The sequence below is a fragment of the Hyperoodon ampullatus genome (genome assembly GCF_949752795.1).
Source record: "Hyperoodon ampullatus genome assembly, chromosome: 15".
Classification (NCBI taxonomy): Eukaryota; Metazoa; Chordata; class Mammalia; order Artiodactyla; family Ziphiidae; genus Hyperoodon; species Hyperoodon ampullatus.
In genome coordinates, this window is record NC_136928.1 from 67,752,001 (window position 1) to 67,773,589 (window position 21,589).

Here is a 21,589-nt window from a genome sequence, read left to right on the forward strand (position 1 = left end):
CTGCATGGTACATAAGCCAGAGCCAGAAATGGACCCAGTCTCCCAATATCTTGGGCCGTGTTTCTTTCTCTACAGATCCTATGGGCTGTGTCTTCCTCCCTGGCCCACCTAGATAACTTCTGCTGTCGTTCAGCTTCCAAAAGTCAGTCCTGATTCTCCATCTCCCCCATCCCTCATCACTGGCCCACTGCAAAGAAGTGAGAAGGCAAGTTTAGAGCCAAGCTCCCGTCTGAACACCCAGAGAAGCTGGTGCTCCAGGGCTGCGTGTCTCCTTGGCTTGCCACCAACAGTCCTACCAACACCAGGCTGGAGCCACATTCTGTGCAGAGAAGGCCTTGATTTCTCAGCCACTTCTGGCCCCAGAGATACTGATCCTGCCTCTGCCAGGTCTCTGATCTCTGGGCTTGACGCTCCACTCTCCTCTGGATTCAAGGCAATGTTGCCTCAAAACAAGGACCAAGTGCTGCTACAGAACGCAGCACCCCCTGGGCGCCCCCCTCGGGGCCCCTCACAAATTCTGGACTCCCTTCCCTGCAACCTAGGACCTCAACCTCCCCAACCATCGCTCCGTCCCACCCGCCCACCTTGCTCTCCTCCCCCATGGTCCCACTCTGCAGGCTCCCATGTCTACTCTTCTGACTCAAATTCGGACTTTGTCCTACATCCCTACTCTTATCTCCCAAGTTCCCCTTCTTTCTTTCATCAGAATTGCCTCTCTCTCTCCCCACCACGTTCTTCCTCGTCCTCCCACTGGCTATACGTATCTCCTACTCTCACTCACTCCTCTTCTGCCTCTCAGCCACAGAACTCCTCTCTCCTGAGCTCACGTTGCCAGACTCCTTCCCGTCCCGAAGACCTACCTAGCTCCACCCTCACCTCCCCAAGCCCCAGTCTACGTTCTCGTGGGGTTCACTCTAACAGCCAGACATGGCACTCACAGCAGTACAGGAACACCGGGTCCCCTGTGGGGGAGGAGGGATGCGTGGCAAGCGAGAGGGACCCTGCAGAGTTCAGGGACCCAGGAGCCCTGGCCCAGGCCCTGGTGGTTCATCTGGGGCGCCGCCGTATCGCCCACGACCTGCGGCTACTGCTTTTGCAGCGCCTGTGGCAAGGCAAAACCAGCAAGGCCCCGGTCGTGGAGTATCCTGTCTGTCTGGTGTGTCTCCGGCCCCGCAGCACCTCTTGCCCTATCCCCAGGTACAGGACTGGGCCCAGGCTACTTGCTTTCCCCCAACTACTGCCCCGTGCGCAGGGCCAGGAATCCGGACCACTGCGCGTCGGCATTGGCTTTGGCCTCTGCCTGCCTCGGGACCAGGCCAGGGCCTTGCATCTGTTGCCAGAAAGAAGGCCGGAGGAAGTAGGGCCTCAGCTAGAGGCTGCTCAGGCCCGTGGGTGTCAAGCCCAGGCATCTCAAGCCCCAGCAGCTCAGGCCCAGGCAGACCTAGGCCCAGGCACCCCCTCCCAGAACGGGAGCCTCAGGTCTGTAGGCCCTCCATCACCAAACTCCACGTGCTGTTCAGGGTCTCAGGCTCAGGCACCAAAACAGGCCACTGCCTCCCTGAAGCCCAGACCTTCCTCTGCCTCAAAGAGGCCTGCCTCTCCAGAGCCCATTCCCCGAAAGTCACCACTCTAGTGCCAGAGCCACGGAGGCTCCCTGGAGCACCTCCTCCGAACCCCACCAGCCCTGCCCGGCCCCAGATCTCAGGGGCTGCCTGGCTGGAGGTCAGGTGTGTTCTCCAGCCCTGAACCCTGGGAGCCCCTTGTGGAGTCTGCATTCTCTTGGCTGAAGAGGAGCAAGGGCACCCGAGGCCCCACTCAGTCTTCAGTGTATCCAATAAAGCCTGACCTTGCAAAACGTGTGTTTGTGTCTTGCTGAGCAGATCCTGTGGGTGGCTGTACCTTCGGGGTGACCAGAACCCAACAAGGGGTGGAGGAGAGTCAAAGGAAACAGAATGACCAAGGAGAGTGAGTGCCATATATCTGAAGAGGGCAAGGGACCCATAAGCCCTGAGCACCTGAGACGTGCAGAGGGCTCTGCCAGGCCCTTCACCCATTTAATTCGACTTGTTGGGATAATGGCATCCCCAGAGATGAAGCCACTGGGCCCCTTCCTCTGGTTGCACCTTAGATTAAAAGGACTCATGCTGGTAAGGCCAGGGGAGCAGCAGGACGTGTCTTCTTGCAGGGAAGGGCAAACCTACCACGGGGTCCTCACGTTGGAGATCATAAATCCAAGGGCCCCCTCAGGAGGGTGGGGTGCGAGGCAGACCTTGGATAAATCACTTTGTCTCTGGGGTAAACGTAAAGGCTGCGTTCAACGAGTCTGCGTATCACTCCTGAAGTGTGGACAGTCTTAATCCATGGACTTCTTTCTGGACGCGCAAGCTCAGCGGCCATGGCTCACGGGCCCAGCTGCTCCGCGGCATGTGGGATCTTCCCAGACCGGGACACGAACCCGTGTGCCCTGCATTAGCAGGCGGAATCTCAACCACTGCGCCACCAGGGAAGCCCCCACGGGATTTTTTATTAAAGACTTATTAACCTCCCTTAACCTTTATTAGCACACCCCGTCCTCGCCCCCACCCACCCCGCTCCTGCAGAACAAGACATTTCCTTGAAGCTGGCGCGGCGCGCCCCCAACGCCCCGCAAAAAGATGGCAGAGGCTGCCTTCACAAGCGGGCGGAGAACGGCCTCCTGGAGCTGGGGCTCCGCCTGCCCGCGGCCTGCTAGTGCTGACGCGTATTGGCGGCTCTGCGCCTGCGCGAGGAGTGCGGGCTCGGTGCGCCTGCGCCTTGAGCGTCTGCGAGACCGGGTACGGCGGCCCGCTGCAGTGATAGGGGGCCTTGTGTGTAGTTACAGTTTCCGCAACCCGGCGGCTGTGAGAGCGGTCTGGAGTCCTCCGGGCGGCGACCGGACCAAGGTCAACAGCGACCGGAGCAGCAGTCGAAGGCCGGGCGCGGCATGTCCCCGGTGCCTCGGCGCAGACAGTGAAGCGCGGGGCGAGCGGGATGGGTCGGCGCCGGGCGCCAGAGCTGTACCGGGCCCCGTTCCCGTTGTACGCGCTTCAGGTCGACCCCAGCGCTGGGCTGCTCATCGCTGCGGGCGGAGGAGGCGCCGCCAAGACCGGCATAAAGAACGGCGTGGTGAGTACAGCGCCCCTGGGGCCGGGTCGCGCCACGGGCTGAGGGCGATTCTGGGAGGGTCTGGGGGCGGGCCGCACCCCTGCTTCGGACCCGGCCCCTCCCGGGTGGGAACCCCGGCATGCCGGGCGTCCCGGCGCGAATTTCAATCGGGAACTCACCGGTCAATTGAGAGGCTCCTAAGGTAAAGTGAAAACTGCACACAGCGCTACCTAGGCAGGAACGCTTCAGTTCGACCTCAGGATTAGCACCAGGGGTCTTATCCTGGCTTTTTCCAGGGAGGCCACATAGACTTGTCTGCCAGCCTAATAGCAGCGGCGAGTGAAATATAAGCTAGGTTTCTTCACTCTTCTGAGCGTCATCATATTCTGCAAACTAGAGCCTTGCTTGCTGTACAGATTCGTGAGGCTCAAAAAAGAAAAAAGGTTGCAAAAAGTCTTTTAAACTAGAAAGTGTAGTTAGCAAAGGGGTAGGGCATCAGCCTATAGGATGTAAGTTTGCCCTTGAGGTGCTCTCTGAACCTCATCCTGGTTCCCTCTCTCAGCACTTTCTGCAACTGGAGCAGATTAATGGGCGCCTTAGCGCCTCCTTACTACACTCCCATGACACAGAGACACGGGCCACCATGAACTTGGCGCTGGCTGGTAACATCCTTGCTGCGGGGCAGGATGCCCAGTGTCAGCTCCTGCGCTTCCAGACCCATCAGCAGAAGAGCAAAAACAAGGCAGAGAAGGCAGGTGAGAGCCCCCTCTGTAGCTTTGGGAAGAGGGTTAAATAAGTAAGATCTCTCTCATCTTGGTCTCTGACGAAGTGGGGCTGGAAGTGGGGTTATGGTAGCAGACGAGAAGCTCGATGTTCACCACTAGAGAGGGGGCCAGTACTACTTACTTGAGAAACCTGGAACCTGGCAGGCTGTTTGTGTTGCAGGTTCCAAGGAGCAGGGACTTCGACAAAGGAAAGGGGCTGCCCCAGCAGAGAAGTCTGGAGCTGAAACCCACCAGGAGGAGGTAGAATTCAGCGTAGAGAATTTGCAGGCGGTGCAGACAGACTTCAGCCCTGATCCACTGCAGAAAGTTGTATGCTTCAACCATGATAATACCCTGCTTGCCACTGGAGGGACGGATGGCCACGTTCGTGTCTGGAAGGTGTGGTTTTGGGAGGTTAGAGGATGAGTGTCAGTAGCAGCAAGGCCAGAATTGTGAGAAACTGAACATGGGTTCTGGGGAACTTGTGAGTGAAGCCTGCACTGAGCGGCCATTAGTAGAGAAGAGGGGTGAGTATCATTGCGCGCTTGCCGGGTACCTAGGCTAACTGTGGCGGTGGTTTGGCTGCAGGTACCCACCTTGGAGAAAGTTCTGGAGTTCAAAGCCCACGAAGGGGAGATTGAGGACCTGGCCTTGGGGCCTGATGGCAAGGTGAGGAGTTGAGAGGGTGGAGAAAGTAGGTGATTATGCTGCTTGCCCAGTAAGTGGATCCCCTAACTGTCCATCCTTGGAATCTTGATTCCTGACTAGTTGGTAACTGTGGGCTGGGACCTTAAGGCCTCCGTGTGGCAGAAGGATCAGCTGGTGACACAGCTGCACTGGCAAGAGAACGGACCCACCTTTTCTAACACGCCTTACCGCTACCAGGCCTGCAGGTGTGAAGACCCCAGAGGGTGGCTGAAAGAGGCACAGCCTAGATGTGGGGGAGCGGGAGGAGGCTGGGGGGAAGCTGGGGAGGGTCGGAGCCCTGTCGGGTGTTACCCTAGGCCTCGCCAGGGTGCAGGGGGGCACACACCTCTGAGGAGGGTTGGGCAGGCCCCAGGAGCTGAACAGCTTGTCGCCCGGCCCCCAGGTTTGGGCAGGTTCCAGACCAGCCTGCTGGGCTGCGACTCTTCACGGTGCAGATTCCCCACAAGCGTCTGCGCCAGCCCCCGCCCTGCTACCTCACAGCCTGGGATGGCTCCACGTTCTTGCCCCTTCGGACCAAGTCCTGTGGCCATGAAGTCATCTCCTGCCTTAGCGTCAGGTGAGAGAGAGACAGTGGTGGCTTGGCTGGGTATGGGGGGGACCAGGGGGAGCTCAGGGAGATGTGCTGCCTGAGTCCCTGAGGACTGTTGTTGCTGCACAGACTCCAGGACAGTGAGCATTTTATTGTTTGTTGCAGTGAATCGGGCACCTTCCTAGGCCTGGGCACGGTCACTGGCTCTGTTGCCATCTACATAGCTTTCTCTCTCCAGGTAATGGGTGGAGGTGGGCACAGCCCTGAGGGCTCTTTGGGGTGGGGATTCTAGGCCTGCTTCTGCACTGAGTGTGCAGGAAGGAGTCTGGCCCAGCCTGTAGCGGGAAAGTCTTCTGGGGGCAGAGGCCGTGTTTTCCAGAAGGAATGTTCCCAGTTGGGCCTTCCCTCACTAGTTTTCCTCCTGTCCCCAGCGCCTGTACTACGTGAAGGAGGCCCATGGCATCGTGGTGACGGATGTGACCTTTCTACCTGAGAAGGGTCGTGGTCCAGAGCTCCTTGGGTCCCAGGAAACTGCTCTGTTTTCTGTGGCTGTTGATAGCCGTTGCCAGCTACACCTGCTGCCCTCACGACGTGAGTCACTGGGGTGGGTGCAGTGGGGGAACCACCCCAGCTTTTGCTGTAGCGAAAACTTGCCTCCTGGAGAATGGGATGCTTAATCTGTAGCCATCTACCCCCTTCTTGAATGGTTCTCTTCTCTGGGCTGTGATGCTCCTTTGCCTCCTGACTTCTTCCCTTCCCCCCTTGCAGGGAGTGTTCCTATATGGCTGCTGCTGATGATGTGTGTCGGGCTTATCGTTATGACCATCCTGCTGCTCCAGAGGGCCTTTCCAGCTTTTCTTTAGCCTCCCTGCTCCCAGGGAGCCAGGGGCCTGGGCACTGCCACCTTCTAGACCAGTGTGGGCCTACCACTGCTCGCTCCATCTGGGTCCACAGCTGAGGTTGCCTCTGATGAGACTAATGGGCAGTGCCTGCCCTTTCCAGTTAAAGCTTGGCTGTGGCCCTGTGCGACACTGAGCCCTGGGAACCTTGCATTTGTCATCTGTGGATCCGCCCAGGACAGTGGTGTCTGAAGGCCAGGCAACACCACCTGTCTCCCTCCCTCTGCCTACCAGAGGCTCCATAGTTGAGCTTGTCCTTTCTCCAGAAATACGTGAAGATGCCCAAGAACCTGGAGGCACTGCTGTCCTTCCTGCAGAAACAGTCGTTTTCTTCTCCTCCCCTCACAGCCTCGTGGCCAGTTGCTCTTCACATGAGCTCCTGGCATTTGCTGGGGAAAGCACTGGCCTGGGACTTGGTATTAGGGAAGGAAGGGGCAAGAGGAAGCAGCAGGCAGTAATCTTTGGGTTCAGCTGGGTAGCTCCAAGCCAGCCAGGCTAAATATGCAGTGAATCCCTGGACAGTCTACCCTAGCCTTGAGAAAAGGGAAAATGAACTCCAGCGCATTAGGCGGGAAAAGTTGATATTTAATAAACAAGCGAAGACTGAACTGAGGCTCCAGATGGTACTCTTGTCAGCTTTTGCCTCCCTCAGAAGGAGTGGGTGCCCTGAGGCTGAGCAGCTCTGCTGGGTGCTGGAAGATGGCTTTGGCATACTGGTGCAAGAGGCGGCTCATGTAGCAGTGCTGCCAGGGAAAGAGTCCTTCCAGGAAGCCGATGTGGCCACCCCGAGCTGTAATGAGCAGTGCAACGTGGGGAGAATGTTGGGCAGCCTGTAGGGGAAGGGCTAGGAGGGGCTGGAGAGGAGGTCAGGAACCCTGGCCTCTGCTGAGAGCCCAGGCTCTTTCCACTTGCACCGCATGGCGCATTTTCCCTGGGGCCTAAAGCATCCAGATCCCAGGTGCTCACCATGGACTGGGGAGAAGGGGTCATCGGCTGCATTGAGGCAGAGCACGGGGATCTGGATGGCATCTACCTTGGTTCTTGGGCTTGCTGCTCGGTAATAGGCAGCACAGTCTTGATAGCCAAAGACCACAGTTGTGTAACGCTCATCAAAGTGGTGGATTGTGTGGGCCTGCAGGTGGTGGCGGGTGGGATAGGCTAGGATGAGGATAGGGAATAAGGTGTTGGAAGAACAGTTTTGGGTGGAGAGGGGATAGTTGAAATACTATACCTGTAGCACAAAGTCTACATTCACCACCTTTTCCATCACCTTTCTGTTTCTGCAAAAGAACACAGGGTGGGACTTCCCTGGTGGCGCAGTGGTTAAGAATCTGCCTGCCAATGCAGGGGACACGGGTTCGACCCCTGGTCCAGGAAGATCCCACATGCCGTGGAGCAACTAAGCCCACACGCCACAACCACTGAGCCTGTGCTCTAGAGCCTGCGAGCCACAACTACTGAAGCCCACACGCTCTAGAGCCCGTGCTCTGCAATAAGAGAAGCCACTTCAGTGAAGCCCACGCACCACAACAAAGAGTAGCCCCTGCTCGCCGCAACTAGAGAAAGCCTGCGCGCAGCAACGAAGACCCAACGCAGCGAAAAAGAAAAATTAAAAAAAAACCAGGGCTTTGGCTCTACTCCTGGACCTGACCCAGAGCCAGCCTCTGTCCTATCTCACGAGCGAGAAAATCCAGGTAGGGAACTGACCCGAGCACTGGGAGAACCTGGCATGTCTGCCATCCTACCCTGTCTGCTTCCCTTTTCCACGTGTCAAGACCCTACGGGTTCACAGCTCGGCAGAGCCCAGCAGTGAGGTGCTGATTGAAGAGCAGTGAGTTCGGTGGGGTCTCCGGGGAGCAGGTGGTCTCAGAGGTATCCCAGCATGCAGGTAGAGTCAGTGCTGCCACCAGCCCTGCAGCCCGTCCCATTCGAGCCAGGTGCTTCAGCACTAATATCCTGCAGGATTGGCCCAGGGGCCATGAAAGAAGGGTTTGTACTGGTGAGTTGGAACAGGAGAACGGGAGAGAACATGGAGGAGGAGAGAGAAAAAGGAAGGCTGGGCCTTTGGGTTAAGTGCAGGCAGCCTTTACCCTCCGAGAGAGATGCCCACAGCCAGCAGTGGAGCGTGGGAGTAGCGGCTCTTTATGTGGTTCACGACTGTCTCCAGATCTTCAGTGTTGCTGGCACAGAGGGCCCTGTAGGTCTGAGGCAAACCGGATCATTGGGTAGGGAAGGAGGCCCTGACCAGAAGGCAGAAAAGTGAAAGGCTCAAGAAATGGAAGACAGGTAGGTTGGGGCCCAGGGTCTCTGAAGGGGGTGGGGTGAAGGGCCACTACGAGGAAGGAGGGTACTCGCCAGCAGTTCTTCCCCACGGCAGCCCCGGTTATTAAATACGATAGCCCTGTGGCACACACAGGTACATGTTAGGCAGACCCTCCCTAAGGGCTCCTCTCCCCTTTTGGTAGGTTTCAGAAAGGCCTCCGTCAAAAGGTGCCCTTCATATGGCACCTCCTCCCCATAGCTAGCAGGGTCTGAATTGACCCTCCCCCGACCCCCAACACACACAATTATAAGTTATCAGACACCACCCAATTACGCTGGGCTGTGTCCATCCTTACCTACAGCCATCCTTCAAAGCTTGGTCAACTAGGTGCAAGATATATGTCTCCTGACTACTGCCCGTGATACCAGGAAGCAGTAATAACAATGGGCTGGGTGGTAAGGTCAGGATATTGACTGCTGTTAGGCTGGCTGGCCCAGTCTAGGGGGAGCTGTCCTCTATCCGGGGTTTCGAGAACTTCCCTGTGGTTTTGGAGAAAAGGGCACAGAAAGATACTATTAGGAGCTCCACGTACTTCGAAAGATTTTATGCCCTCCTCTCCCTCCCCAAACAACTCCCACAAGTTAGCAGCATCATTTGAGGGCATGCATTATGCAAAACATTAAGACTGTAACGAGGTATAATGGGACATAAAAGATTTGAGTATTACCTCATGGCTGTGCAATTAAATAGCCTTTCCATATAGCCACTCTGGTTACCCTTAGCACACTGAGGTAGATGGGTCAAAGGTGCCCCCATTTTAAAAGAGGTACACGAGTAGGGTTCCCCTGTACTTGCAGCTTCATGTTCACCCCTATCTGTCCCTTCTTACCTTGAGTAAGGGGCTACAGGCGGAGACTGCAGTAAGACTCTGAAGATGGTTTGTAGCCGCCCCTCAAAACACCAGAGCGTAGGGTAGAAAGTCTCCACAGTGACTGGACAGCGTTGCTCCAGGAAGGCCAGAAACTGGGACCCAGTCACCAGTTGTGGCCTCTGTAGTCACACAACACAATGTGCCTCACTCCCCTGATTTTTGCACTAAGCCAGTGAGGTACCTGATACCAGAGTGACCCCTTTCCAGAGGCCAGCCTGGAGGGCACTGTTTTGTCTGGGCATGAGAAATCTAGCATACCTCAGTCTGGAACGGTCAAGTCACCTCTGTTAAGATAGGCCCACTAGGGCCCCAACTCCAGTCCTAGAGTGTCACCTCTCCAGAATTGCCCCTGAACCGACTTCCACACTCAACCTATCCATGCCCCAAACCCATTTTGGAGAGAGCAGGTAATATAAGTTGCCCAGCTGATCTGCAGGAAAGGTAGGGATCCTGGACAGAGGCTGAATAAATGCAGCACCATTCAATCTGTGACTTTTGCCTTTTGAATTGTCTACACTTCTGCCAGTTGAATTATCCACACTCGTCTCAAAACTAGCTCCGGTCATGCTGGCTCCTGATTTTAGCATTCCGTTGTTGCATATTCCCATTCCCTGTTGCATGTGCTCGCTGCTAAAGGGCTTCTTTGTACCGCACCACCTCATTTTCTTACTTAACAGCCCCTGCTGTTAGACCATGCTCTAAAGGAGGAATATTCCCAATGGGAATAGATTTTCTCTTTCTTCATGCCAGCCAGGAGGAAGGTAACAGGGATAGGATGGTGGGCCAGATGAGGTCACTGGGCACTTAGCCCTATCTTTCAACCTCTCTGGTTGGTTCTTCTGGATACACATCAAGTGAATGAGAGGGCCTAGCCACATAGAAGGCTTATGAAGGGGGAGTATGCTGTACAAAGACAGAAGGCCTCAGACTCAAGAAATAGAAATTGCATTTCTGTTGCAGGCCTGAAGGGACCCAAGGACCAGATTCCTATTTCTTCTTGCAGTCAAAAGGGGCTACGTAAATTATGAACTAGAGAGGCCAGGTTGGTACTGTGACTGTTGTGACTCGTACCCTGGGCCTTAAGCCCTGGAATAATAACACCTGTGATTCATTGTATGCTATTTGCTGGCACTAGGCTAAACCCAACCTTATTATAAGAAACTATGACAGGTTAAGTTGTTTGCCCGAAGTCACACAGCTAGCAAAAGGCAAAGTGGAATAATAATTATATTAGGCAAAATATTCTCTGACATAAATTGTACCAATATTTTCTTAGGTCAGCCTCCCAAGGCAATAGAAATAAAAATAAACGAATAGGACCTAATCAAGCTTACATCTGCTTTTGCAGGTCAAGCTTTTTCTAATCAAGCTTTTGCACAGCAAAGGAAACCATAAAATGAAAAGTCAACCTACAGAATGGGAGAAAATATTTGCAAACAATGAGACCGACAAGGGCTTAATTTCCAAAATATACAAACAGTTCATACAACTCAACAACAACAAAAATAAACAACCCAATGGAAAAATGGGAGGAAAAAAAAAAGAAAAAAATGGGCAGAAGACCTAAATAGACATTTCTCCAAAGAAAAAATATAAATGGCTAATAGGCACACGAAAAGATGCTCAACGACTCTAATAGCGAAATGCAAATCAAAACTACATTGAGGTAACAACCCACACCAGTCCGAATGGCCATGATTAAAAACTCTACAAATAACAAATGCTGGAGAGAATATGGAGAAAAGGGAACTCTCCTACACTGTTGGTGGGAATGTAAGTTGGTACAGCCATTATGGAGAACAGTATAGGGGTTCCTCAGAAAACTAAAAATAGAATTACCATATGATCCAGCAATCCATACAAAATATATCCATACAAAATTCTAATTCAAAAAGATACATGCACCCCTATGTTCATAGCAGCACTATTCATAATAGCCAAGACATGGAAACAACCTAAATGTCCACTGACAGATGAATGGATAAAGAAGATGTGGTACACATATACGATGGACTACTACTCAGCCGTTAAAAAAAACCACACACACACACATTTGCAGCAACATGGATGCAACTAGATATTACCATACTAAGTGAAGTCAGAAAAAGACAAATACCATATGATATCACTTATACGTGGAATCTAAAATATAACACAAACAAACCTATCTACGAAACAGAAACAGAATCAGGGACATAGAGGACAGACTTGTGGTTGCCAAGGGGGAGGGAGTTGGGGGACGGATGGACTGGGAGGCTGGGGTTAGCAGATGTAAACTTTTATATACAGGATGGATAAACAACAAGGACCTACTGTATAGCACAGAGAACTATATTCAATATCCTATGATAAACCATAATGGAAAAGAATATAAAAAAAGAATGTATATGAATTGTGTAACTGAATCACTGCTGTACAGCAGAAATAAACACATTGTAAATCAACTATACTTCTATTAAGAAGTGTAAAAAATAATTATGATATTACCACTAATACTAGTAAGATTTGTTGAGTGCTCCTTATGTGCCAGGTATTGTGCTAAGCATTTTACATGATTATATCCTATAACCTTCACAATAGCTCTTTGAGATAGGTACTATGATCCCCCTGTGGGAACGTGTTTGAATATTGAGTAAGTTGTCAAAGGTCACAAAATGTGCCAAAGCTAGTTAGCAGTGGAGCTGGGATTGAAACTAAGAGTTTGTGCTCTTAGTCACTTTACTATAATACCTCCTAGCTGCCAAGATTTTGAGTTATCAATTTATTAAATCTTTGGTCAAACAGCTCAGTTGTGTAGAACAAGGTGCTAATAAATCACAGGTTTGATGTATGTGGGTTAGTTTCATTTTAACTCTAGTGAAGTGACCCTTGACTTATCCCTGAGAATTAATTAGTTAAATGCCATTAGTCACTGTGGATGAATCAATTCCAATCCATTACCATGCTGGACAATCCAAACTGCATGTCCTCAGAGTGTCCAGAATGACACTTTCTCTGCATTTAAACCAGTATTTGGAAATCAAAGAAGGATTTGGAGTATAAAGTGGCAGAGGTCTCTGACTTCTCTGTGGCTGGTTGTAAGCAAAGGAAAATGTTTAGTTCAGGACAGCTCTGTTCTGAAATGACTGACTTTCCAAATCAGGCATATAAGGTAAGGTTTATAGGGTATTTTGAGGTTTGGATTTTTAAAATTGTTTTACTAAGGCAGATGTATTCTATAAACAATACATAGGATGTATAAAGCTCTGAAAATACAGAAAAGTTGAGGTAACATTAAACTTCCCTATAGATCTTTTTAAAGGGCTTGAATCAATAGGTTTCTTGTTAGACTCAGCTACTTAGAACCGAGTTTAATGAAAATTAAAAGATTTAGATTTTTGTGGCTATGTAAATTACATAAATTTCAGTGAGAATAAAATTTCCAAGTTCATCAAAACCATCCTCTTCGGATTTTTCCATTGCACTCTACATGGAGAGCCTAGAACTTAAAACAGGGCTGAATGAGCAAGGACAGTTAGGGTTATCCATTAGTCCTGAGCTAGGCGGGGAACCTCTGCCAGTCCTTAAGAGAAGCAAGGTCCTACCAAGCTGATGGGATGATGGTGGGAGTTAGCCACCACCCCACCAACTGTTTCCTTCATTCAGAGCAGCTAATGAGAAGCTCATCTAGACTGCCTAAAAAGAAAAAGATAGTGTGCACATCGCCCTGACACCTCAGGATGCCTTCCACCCCGCTTTTCCGCAAGTGTTTGTCCACATCATCGGCAGCAGCACCCCTCCGATGACTGAAAGGCCCAGAGCGGCATGGGGAGTACGCGGGATGCAGAGAATCCAGGCAGGCAAAGAACCGACTCTCCATTAGGTGACAGTAGCAAAGCTGAGCCTGGCTGGAGCGCGGGGCCGGAGTGGTGGTGGGGCTGTGGCGTCAAATTTCACCTGGGCCAGGAGACCCCACCCAGCCAGCCTCCACAAAGGGCTCGAGCCCCGGCTGGAAGCTGCCCTCAGACTCGAGTTACCTACACCCGCCGGAGAGAGCTCTGGACCCGCACCCACCTGGGCCACCCATGCCCAGTAGTAGCCCAAAGAGAGGGCAGCGCCAAGTTCCAAAACCAGAGAGGACTCTGTCCAGGTGTCACCTTGGTTCCCCAGGGAGGAGCTCAACCTCTCGCGTTGCTGAGTCTCCACTCCCAAGTTCTCGACTGGCTCTGACGCCTGAGCTTCGATTAGTGGGCCCGCAGGTGCGCGCCGGGCCCCTCCCGTTACACGCCATTGGACAGCTTGTGCGGGTTCCGCCCGCACTGCCCGGCGATTCGGAGACCCGGGCCCCGCCCACCGCCCGTGCTCCCGGCGGCGGGCGTGGCGAGGGGCGGTGCTAGGACGTCGATCGGGTGGGTGTACCGCGCTTGGGCAGTCTGCGCGGAGCTGACCCCAGTGTCTTGCGAATGGCCTCCCGGCCCGCGGGCCGGTTCTCGCGCCTCTACGGCTCCTGCCTCCGCTTCGCGGTCACCGGCCCTGCGGCCGCTTGTGAGGACTAGCGGCCTTCCCCGCAGCCGCCATCTTGTGGGGCAGCTCCAGCTCCTTCTTCCTCAAACCCTGCCCCGGAGCGGCGAGTCTGACAGCCTGGCCAGAGCCCCCAGCCTCTCAGTCAGTCACACACAGGGCCCAGCCACTGACGTGGTCACACCACTCCACTCCCGTAGTGTTCAGTCGTTGACAGTGGCCCTCACACATTGGACATGATCATTCACACCGACACCCCACAGTATCACGTAGTCAAGTTTCAGCTACTTGAGTGAGTGGCATTCCGCACAGAGTCACACACACATGGGTTAAAGCCACTCGTCCAGTGTCACTCTACGCTGTCTCATACAATCCCTGTCACAAGTACAATAGATACTTACTCATCACCCACTCTGTACCAGGCACTTGGGATGCTGTTCCTGTCTTCATTGGGGTATGGAAACAAGTAAGTAATCTACTAGAGCAATGGCTCAACCTTGACCGAAGATTGGAATTATCTGTGAGTTTCTAAAACTAGCAGTGCCCAGGCCCCACCCGCTGTTTTGGTTGGTCTGGAGAGGAGCCTAAGTATTAATAACAACTTAAAATCTCTCTGGAAGACTCAAATGTGTAATCAGGGTTGAACCCCTGCAACAGAGCATGGTGCTAGATAAGGGAAGTACTAGCTGCAGTGGGAGCCCCGGGGAGGGTGCCCAGACTCCATGGATCAGAGAAAGCACACCCAGATATTAAATGACAATACATTTAGGGCGAAATCAAAAAATAAGTTTCCAAGACAAGGTGGAGGAGTGGAGAGAGTAATTGTTCCAGGAGAGGGAAGAGCACAAGCAAAAGCCTGGATGTGAGAGACTTCTTAAAGGAACCAAAAGAAATTTGGTGTTGCTGGAACACGTGAGATGGTCAGGAATCAGGTTGTGGGCAGCTGCATGAAGGATGTTAGTCTTTATCCTAAGGGTGGAGGAAAGCCATCAGAGTTTTAAGAAGGGATGGGCGACATGATCAGAGTTATATTTCAGAAGAATCGTTCAGGCTACTTTGAGAATGGATTGGAGGGGGATGAAAAGTAGGCTAATCTGGAGGCTGTTAATGGAAATTTGGCATGGACCATGGCTGGCTGGACTGGGGGAAAGCTCAGGAGAGGAGTGAAGACCTTTAAGTTAGGAGGCAGAACTGATAGGACTTGGTAGTAGGTTGGAGGTAGGGGAAGAGGAGGAATCATGGACGGCCCCCAGTTTTCTGACTGCATAGATTCAGGGATGCATGGTGGTAACATTGGGATAGGGAAGCAGGGGGAGGGGAAGTTTTGAGGAGGAAGATGATGCATTCTGATTCAGACACATCTGGAGTGCTGGTAGGTGTTCTAATTGTGTTTTCTTAGATTCTGAATTTGTCTCTTTGGCATCCATTAATCACAGGACCAAACTAACAGCCAAAGTTGTTCACATCTCCCCTGCAATCCAGAGGCCATACTCTGAACCACTTCCTTTATCCAACTCTCACACACCAAACCAATATTTTCCCTTTCCTGGATAAACCCAGGACCAGGGACCAGTCAACTAGGGACAGCCCCTATGCCCCAAAGCTCTCTGAAGTTATTAAAACTAGCCAACCCTAAACTGTTTAACCTGCCTCGTCTCGCTTTTCTAGTTTAATAAAAGCTGTGGCCTGTGCCTTCCCCGTGCTCCTTTCTGCCTTCTGACCTACACTGGTGCTTCCCTCTGTGGTCCTGTGTGGTGAACTGTGCTTCTTCTTCCTAAGGGAACTGTAACATTAAACTTTTCTTTCAGTGGCATTGACCTCTCTGTGTTGTCACTCAGTCACCTTTAAAAATTAAGATCCGGCACAAATCAGTAGGCTGTTCAGTTCCTGAAGTGGTCTGGGGCTCAGAGATTGGAATTTGAGATACGGTAGTTATCAGCATTTAGATGATATATTAGCTTGCAGGGTTGCCATGACAAAGTGCTGCAAACTGGTTGTCTTGAACAACAGAAATTTATTGTCTCACAGTTCTGGAAACTGGAAGTCCAAGATCAAGGTGTCAGCAGGATTGGTACCGTCTGAGAGCAGTGAGGAAGAGCCTGTTCCATACCTCTCTTCGAGCTTCTGGTGGTTTGCTGAAAATCTTCAGCATTCCTTGGTATGTAGAAGCTTCACTCCAGTCTCTGCCCGCATCTTCACATGCTGTTCTCCTTGTGTGTGTGTGTGTGTGTGTGTGTGTGTGTGTGTGTGTCCGTCCAAATTTCCCCTTTTTATATGAACACCAGTCATATTGGGTTAGGGGCCCATCCTACTCCAGTATGACCTCATCTTCACTAATTATATCTGCAACTACCCTATTTCCAAATAAAGTCACATTCTGAGGTATTGGGGGTTAGGACTTCAACATATGAATTTTTGAGGGACACAGTTCAACCCATAAGAGATAGTGATGGAAGCTACGTGAATGGAAGAACACATGAGCAGATGGGGAATGAGGAGGGAGCCCAGAGGAACTCCGACACGTGAAGAAACTAAGAATAAATGACTAAAGAGAGAGGAATGGTATTGCCAAAACCAATGATACCATGACCCAAGGAGGTAGTGTCCAGCAGTATCCACCTGTCCACCACAGGAAGGAGGACAGGGTGACTTTGATGAGAGTGAGTGTTGTTGTGGGTGGATGCTGATGGGAAGGAGCTGATGGGGAGGGAGAAGTTGAAGATTCCAGAGAGATAAGAAGTCGTGCACTCAAAGAACTAAGTCTTTGAGCCAGTGGGTGAGGAAGTAGTCTGAAGCCTGGGTGGTGGAACTGGCTGCTCTGAGAAAACTGGTGACACTGCATTTTGACCACAAAGCTATAGCCACACACTGCAACACTGTGCTGGCAAACAACTGCCACTGTCACCCTTAGCTGATACTTTCCCAGGCCCCCTTCCCCCCACCATGGCTCATATGGAGCCACTTCTCAGTGATGTGCAGTCACAGTCACACAATGATACCTTCACCGGAAACCGACAGTCACGGGTATCACTTGAGCATCACAACTCGGGAAGAGTTCAGCCAGATACCCTAACAGACACACCACTCACATCCTGTACGGTCACACACTGGGACAGTCACACACTGGCCATATTCTCTCAAGTACTGCCATACTGGATACACAGCCACACGAAACACCCCCTACCATGTCACAGGTCTCTCATCCACACAGCCATATACACCAGTCACAATCACACAGGCTAACAGTAAGTCACATTCTATCTTGTCACACACATCTGGGTCCCAGCAGGGACTGAGCCCCCAGTTAAACGTGCTTCTCATTACGCACCAGCTTCATCATCTGTCTCTTTGCCTCTCTCTCCCTAGTTGTCTGTGCCTGTCAAACACGCACACACTCACGCACACGCTCTCCCTCGCCCGGTGGGGGCCGCAGAGGGCCGGGGTCTGCGGGCCAGGCGGGGCGGGGCGGGGCGGAGACCCAGGCCACGGCGCTGGCGCTCCGGACTCTGCCCGGGCCAGGGCGGCGGCTGCAGCCGGGAGGGCTACGTGGAGCGGCCACGTGGAGCTGCCCGGGGGAGGGCCGGGCGGCGGGAGCCGAGGCGCGGCGGCCGCGGCGGCGCACAGCCTCGAGCGACGACGCAGCCGGACCTGGCCCGCGCCGCGCCGCCGCAGGTGGGTGCGAGCCCCGCCCGGGGCTGGCGGGCTGGGGGCCGGGGACCCCGCCGCGGGCAGCCGGGAATACTGGGCGCCGCGGGGCGGGACGGCGGGCAGGATCGGCCTCCTGGCCTCCAGGTCGGAGGCTGAAGGCGCAGTCCCTCCGCATCCCCTGCGGCTCGGACGCCGCCGGAGCTCTCGCCCCTGGGCGCCTCTCCGAGGTTACCCCTGAGAGCACGTAGAGGGAGGGCCTGGAAAGCGAGGCCTGAGCTCCCTCGCTGTGATGAGGGGGTCTCACAGTCCCCCAAGGGCTTTTCCCTCCGGTGTCTCATTCGTTGCTCTTGACAGTCCCGGAGGGAGGGGAGGCTGGCAGGAGTTTCCTCCTCATTTGACAGCGGAGGAGAAGGGGGACCGGGGAGGGGCCGAGGTTATCACCCAGCTAGAAGTGGCAGGGGGAGCCCAGCTCTCAGGTGTGGGACCCATTTGGCTGCATAGCCAGTGCCTCTTCTCTTGCGCCGGGGGGTGGGAGGTGCTGGGAGTCCCAGGCGGCCCTGGAGAGATAAGTTAAAGGAGAGGATTGAGCTCAGAATTACTTCCGACAGTTCGAATTAGGCAGAAATGGAATGCGTGCCCTGTGGGTGGTAGGCTCCTGTCCTGGAAAGTCCAGTGGAGGCTGATGGCCACTGACAGGCATGCTGTGCAAGCAGTTTTGCACTGGATGGGAAGTCAAGCAAGAGAAAAGGCCCTGCCACATCCTAGAGTCTCTGAAATACTCAGGGAGCATCTACTCACTACATTATTCCATTGCATCTTCCCCAAGCCCCTACAAGATAGATACCACTATCCTCATTTAAAAAAAAAAAAATTTATTTATTTATTTATTTATTTTTGGCTGTGTTGGGTCTTCGTTGCTGCGCACAGGCTTCTCACTGCGGTGGCTTCTCTTGTTGCGGAGCACGGGCTCTAGGCACGAGGACTTCAGTAGCTGTGGCACGCAGGCTCAGCAGTTGTGGCTCATGGGCTCTAGAGCACAGGCTCAGTAGTTGTGACGCAGGGGCTTAGCTGCTCCGCGACATGTGGGATCTTCCCGGACCAGGGCTCGAACCCGTGTCCCCTGCATTGGCAGGCGAATTCTTAACCACTGGACCACCAGAGAAGCCCCTATCCTCATTTTTTAAAGTGAAGGTCCCAGAGCTCAGAGACACGAAGACACCTGCTGAGATCACACTGTTAGTACTGTGAGAGGCTGGATTTGAACAGAGGTCTAACTCCAAGGCCAGGCTCTCCTCCCATGCACTGGTGCAAAGGCTTGAAGAAATCAGAGGCTAGAGGATCATTGTGAGTGTGTGTGTGTGTGTGTGTGTGTGTGTGATGTGAATAACTTTATTGAATTATATCACAACTCTAGCAGTTGTGGTGGCTTTTCTGTGGTCATTAGGGTAAATTATGTTTATGCACGTTATAGAAAATGATTAGGAACGTTTTTATTTGACAGGCAGTTGTTCAATAGCCGCTCTATTTCTGTTGCTTATAAAAGCTTTTGTAAATACTGTAGTTAGAAATGTGAAAGTGTGAAGAAATCACATTACACCAACCTCATTACACATTACTTGAGGTGCCTTAGCCTGACTTCCTTCAAATAATAGAGGTGAGTTACCTGTACTAAAAATGTCATGTTTGGAAGCATGACTTAGGAGAATATTACTGAGATGACACTAAAAGTCCACATGCAGTTATTTGTTTCTGAAATGGACTGTAACCAGAGTGCTAAGGTTGTCAGGAGGGTGCAGGATGTTCCAGGTAAAGGGTGGAACAGCTTGGGCAAAAGCACTGCAAAGTGAAAATGAAAAGTATTTCCACAGGCTCCAGTAACCCCTCTGTTTGAAGCAGAGTGTTAGTATAATGGAGCACTGGAAGATGAGTCTAAAATGGTAACTTGATATCTGATTGTAGAAGGCCTTAAATGTCCAGGCGAAGACTCTGGACTGTAATAGAAATAGGGAGCCATTGAAGGTTTTGGAGCAGTGGAGTTCCAGCAAAGGAAGAGTACTCTGCGAATGGAGGGTTCTTTAAATCGAGCAGATAGCAGAGGCAGGGACAAGAATAAGAGACTCCTTGTGCAATGAGTAATTCATTATCCACTTAGTATTCACTGTAACTCTGTGATGTAAGTACTATTATTATCTCCATTATGCAGATAAGTTTAGTGAGGGTAATTAACCTACCCGAGGTCACAGGGACAGTCTGTGGTGGAGCTGGGATTTGAACCTAGGTCTGGCTGGTTCCATAGCTCTGTCCTCTGTCCACTGCACAGGCTGAATAGTTGCACACATGTGACATAGGACCAAGAGGAGGAGAGTAAGAGTAATTCACGTGGGCAGGGTTCAGGACCAGGTCTTACTTTTCAGGGCTCAGTGCAAAAATAAGATTAAGAATTTCAAGACAGAGACAGCAGAGCATTAGACTAAGCCCAGGGCCCTTTTGAGAGCAGGGCCCTGTGTGACTGCCAAGAAGGCAGTTCTAATCATTATGACAACTTGACAGATCACCTCAAAACTCAGTGGCTGAAAACAGTAACATTGACTTTGCCTGTGAGTGTACATTTCTGGGTAGGGCTGAGAAGGCAAGCTCAATTCTGCTCCATCAGTGTTGGCTGGGGCAGCTCGAAGGCTGGGGCTTGGAATGATCTACAGGTTTGCTCTCTCACCTGCCTGGCCCTTGGGTGGGGAAGTGAGCAGCTGGAGGCTAGAGCAACTGGGGCTCCTCAAGCATCCCTCTCCCTGTGTGCTCTCTCCACATGGTCTTTTCAGCGTGGCACACTTCTTCCTTGGCGGTTCAGAGCTCCAGAGAAGCATATCTGCATGTCAAGAGGGGGAGAGAGAGAACCAGAAACAGGCATAAACCGTGTTGCCTTTTATGACTCAGACTTGGAGGCCACATGGTGTCATTTCTGCTATTCGTGTGAAGTGAATCGCTAAGTCCAGGTCATATACAAGGAAAGGCAAATTTAACTCCAGCTACTTCCCACAAGAAAGAATTGGTAGATGTTTTTCAAACCAGCACAGCTGGCCTAATGAGTGACTGGGTTAGTGGGATCCGATAGGTGTTTCCCCTTTATCCCTGAACTGCTACCACCAGAGTCATTCTTTGTTGTTTCCAAATGTCCTTTTTTAAAAGGCTACTGCTAGTGATGATAACACATTAAGCCTGGATAATAGGTTTTGACAGCTCTGAGGGATTTAAATTACTCCTGTGCCTCCTGTTAGCCTAGGTCCTGGCAGTTAACAGATGGGAGGAGAAAGCAATTTGAGGGTATCCAGGTGGGAAGACCAGGATGGTGTGAAGCTACTACAGAGCAATCCAGAAAAACTTCCGGAAGGAAAATGCCTTATTGTATAACCAGGCACTGCGCTTTACACGTCTTGTCTCATTTAATCCTCACCACACCCCGCTCTCATCAACCTCATGTTAACAGACCGAGGTTCTGAAACACAGGAGGCACACAGCTAGTGAGTTGCAGAGCCTGCATTTGAACTTAGGCAGCCAGAGATTAGGGCCCATACCCTTAAACTTTGGGCTATGCCATCTACTCCTTAGCAATTCTGTGTTTCTCTGTTTTTCTCTTCATCGTTGCTTTACCATTTGTATCATTTCCTACTTACATAAATATGTAAGCTTTAAGGAGGAAAAATAATAGGTAATTTTACCTAATATTATCATCTTACTTATAAAATAGTGCCTCACGTATGGTAGGTGCTCAATAAATATTAAAGAAATGAGTACCATTTGCCTTTACTCTATAAACTTATATTTACACTTGCCTTCCCTACAAAGGCTCGCCTTCCTGGTCCTTGTCACTCAAGGTCTTGACTTCGACTGGTGCTTCCCATGATGTCCTCTGTGGCATCCAGTCCAGGGTCTATATCATCTGGCCTTCTCCTTTTGGCCTCTTCTGGCCAGCTGGCCCTCTCAGCCATTCCGTGCCCCTCCTTCCACCTTAGAGCCTGGAGCCCTCAGACCCCTCTCTTTAAACCAGCAGCACGCTGGATACCAAGAACTGGGTGAGGCAGCCCCCCTGTCCACTTGCCTAGACCCTCTCTAAGCCATTGCTTCCTAACCGCCAAGAACACTGTGGGCAGGGCCTTCTCTCTAATCCTCACAGGTTAGGCACATAACTCTGCCGTTCTTGGATTTCCACTCAGTCTCCGTGGGATCTCT

The 21,589-nt window shown here is 51.9% G+C and overlaps 3 protein-coding genes across 5 annotated transcripts; 2 read left to right on the forward strand and 1 right to left on the reverse strand.

Annotated features, from left to right (window-relative positions):
• Positions 1-436: 436 nt before the first annotated feature.
• PRR30 (proline rich 30) lies at positions 437-1,633 on the forward strand (the record flags this gene model as incomplete). Its single annotated transcript, XM_079721132.1, has 1 exon — positions 437-1,633. The coding sequence occupies one exon, from the start codon at positions 437-439 to the stop codon at positions 1,631-1,633; it is 1,197 nt and encodes a 398-aa protein (XP_079577258.1).
• Positions 1,634-3,009: 1,376 nt separating this feature from the next.
• Positions 3,010-6,631, forward strand: PREB (prolactin regulatory element binding; the record flags this gene model as incomplete). 3 transcript variants are annotated; one of them, XM_079721232.1, is made up of 9 exons in its annotated part: positions 3,010-3,144; positions 3,686-3,878; positions 4,069-4,286; positions 4,476-4,556; positions 4,656-4,780; positions 4,978-5,151; positions 5,290-5,362; positions 5,556-5,715; positions 5,893-6,631. In XM_079721232.1, 9 exons carry the CDS (start codon positions 3,010-3,012, stop codon positions 5,985-5,987), a joined length of 1,254 nt encoding a protein of 417 aa, XP_079577358.1. In that variant the 3' UTR covers positions 5,988-6,631. The 3 variants fall into 3 exon arrangements, with proteins under 3 accessions (XP_079577358.1, XP_079577360.1, XP_079577359.1); XM_079721234.1 differs by lacking the exon at positions 5,556-5,715; XM_079721233.1 differs by lacking the exon at positions 4,978-5,151.
• Positions 6,632-6,655: 24 nt separating this feature from the next.
• On the reverse strand, positions 6,656-21,348 carry ABHD1 (abhydrolase domain containing 1; the record flags this gene model as incomplete). Its single annotated transcript, XM_079720725.1, is given in 13 exon segments — positions 6,656-6,867; positions 6,990-7,155; positions 7,255-7,303; positions 7,806-7,979; positions 8,114-8,226; positions 8,379-8,424; positions 8,642-8,724; positions 8,726-8,825; positions 9,176-9,336; positions 13,271-13,589; positions 13,725-13,810; positions 17,121-17,622; positions 21,230-21,348. Coding segments are annotated over 13 exon segments (2,130 nt in total).
• Between the last annotated feature and the right edge of the window lie 241 nt (positions 21,349-21,589).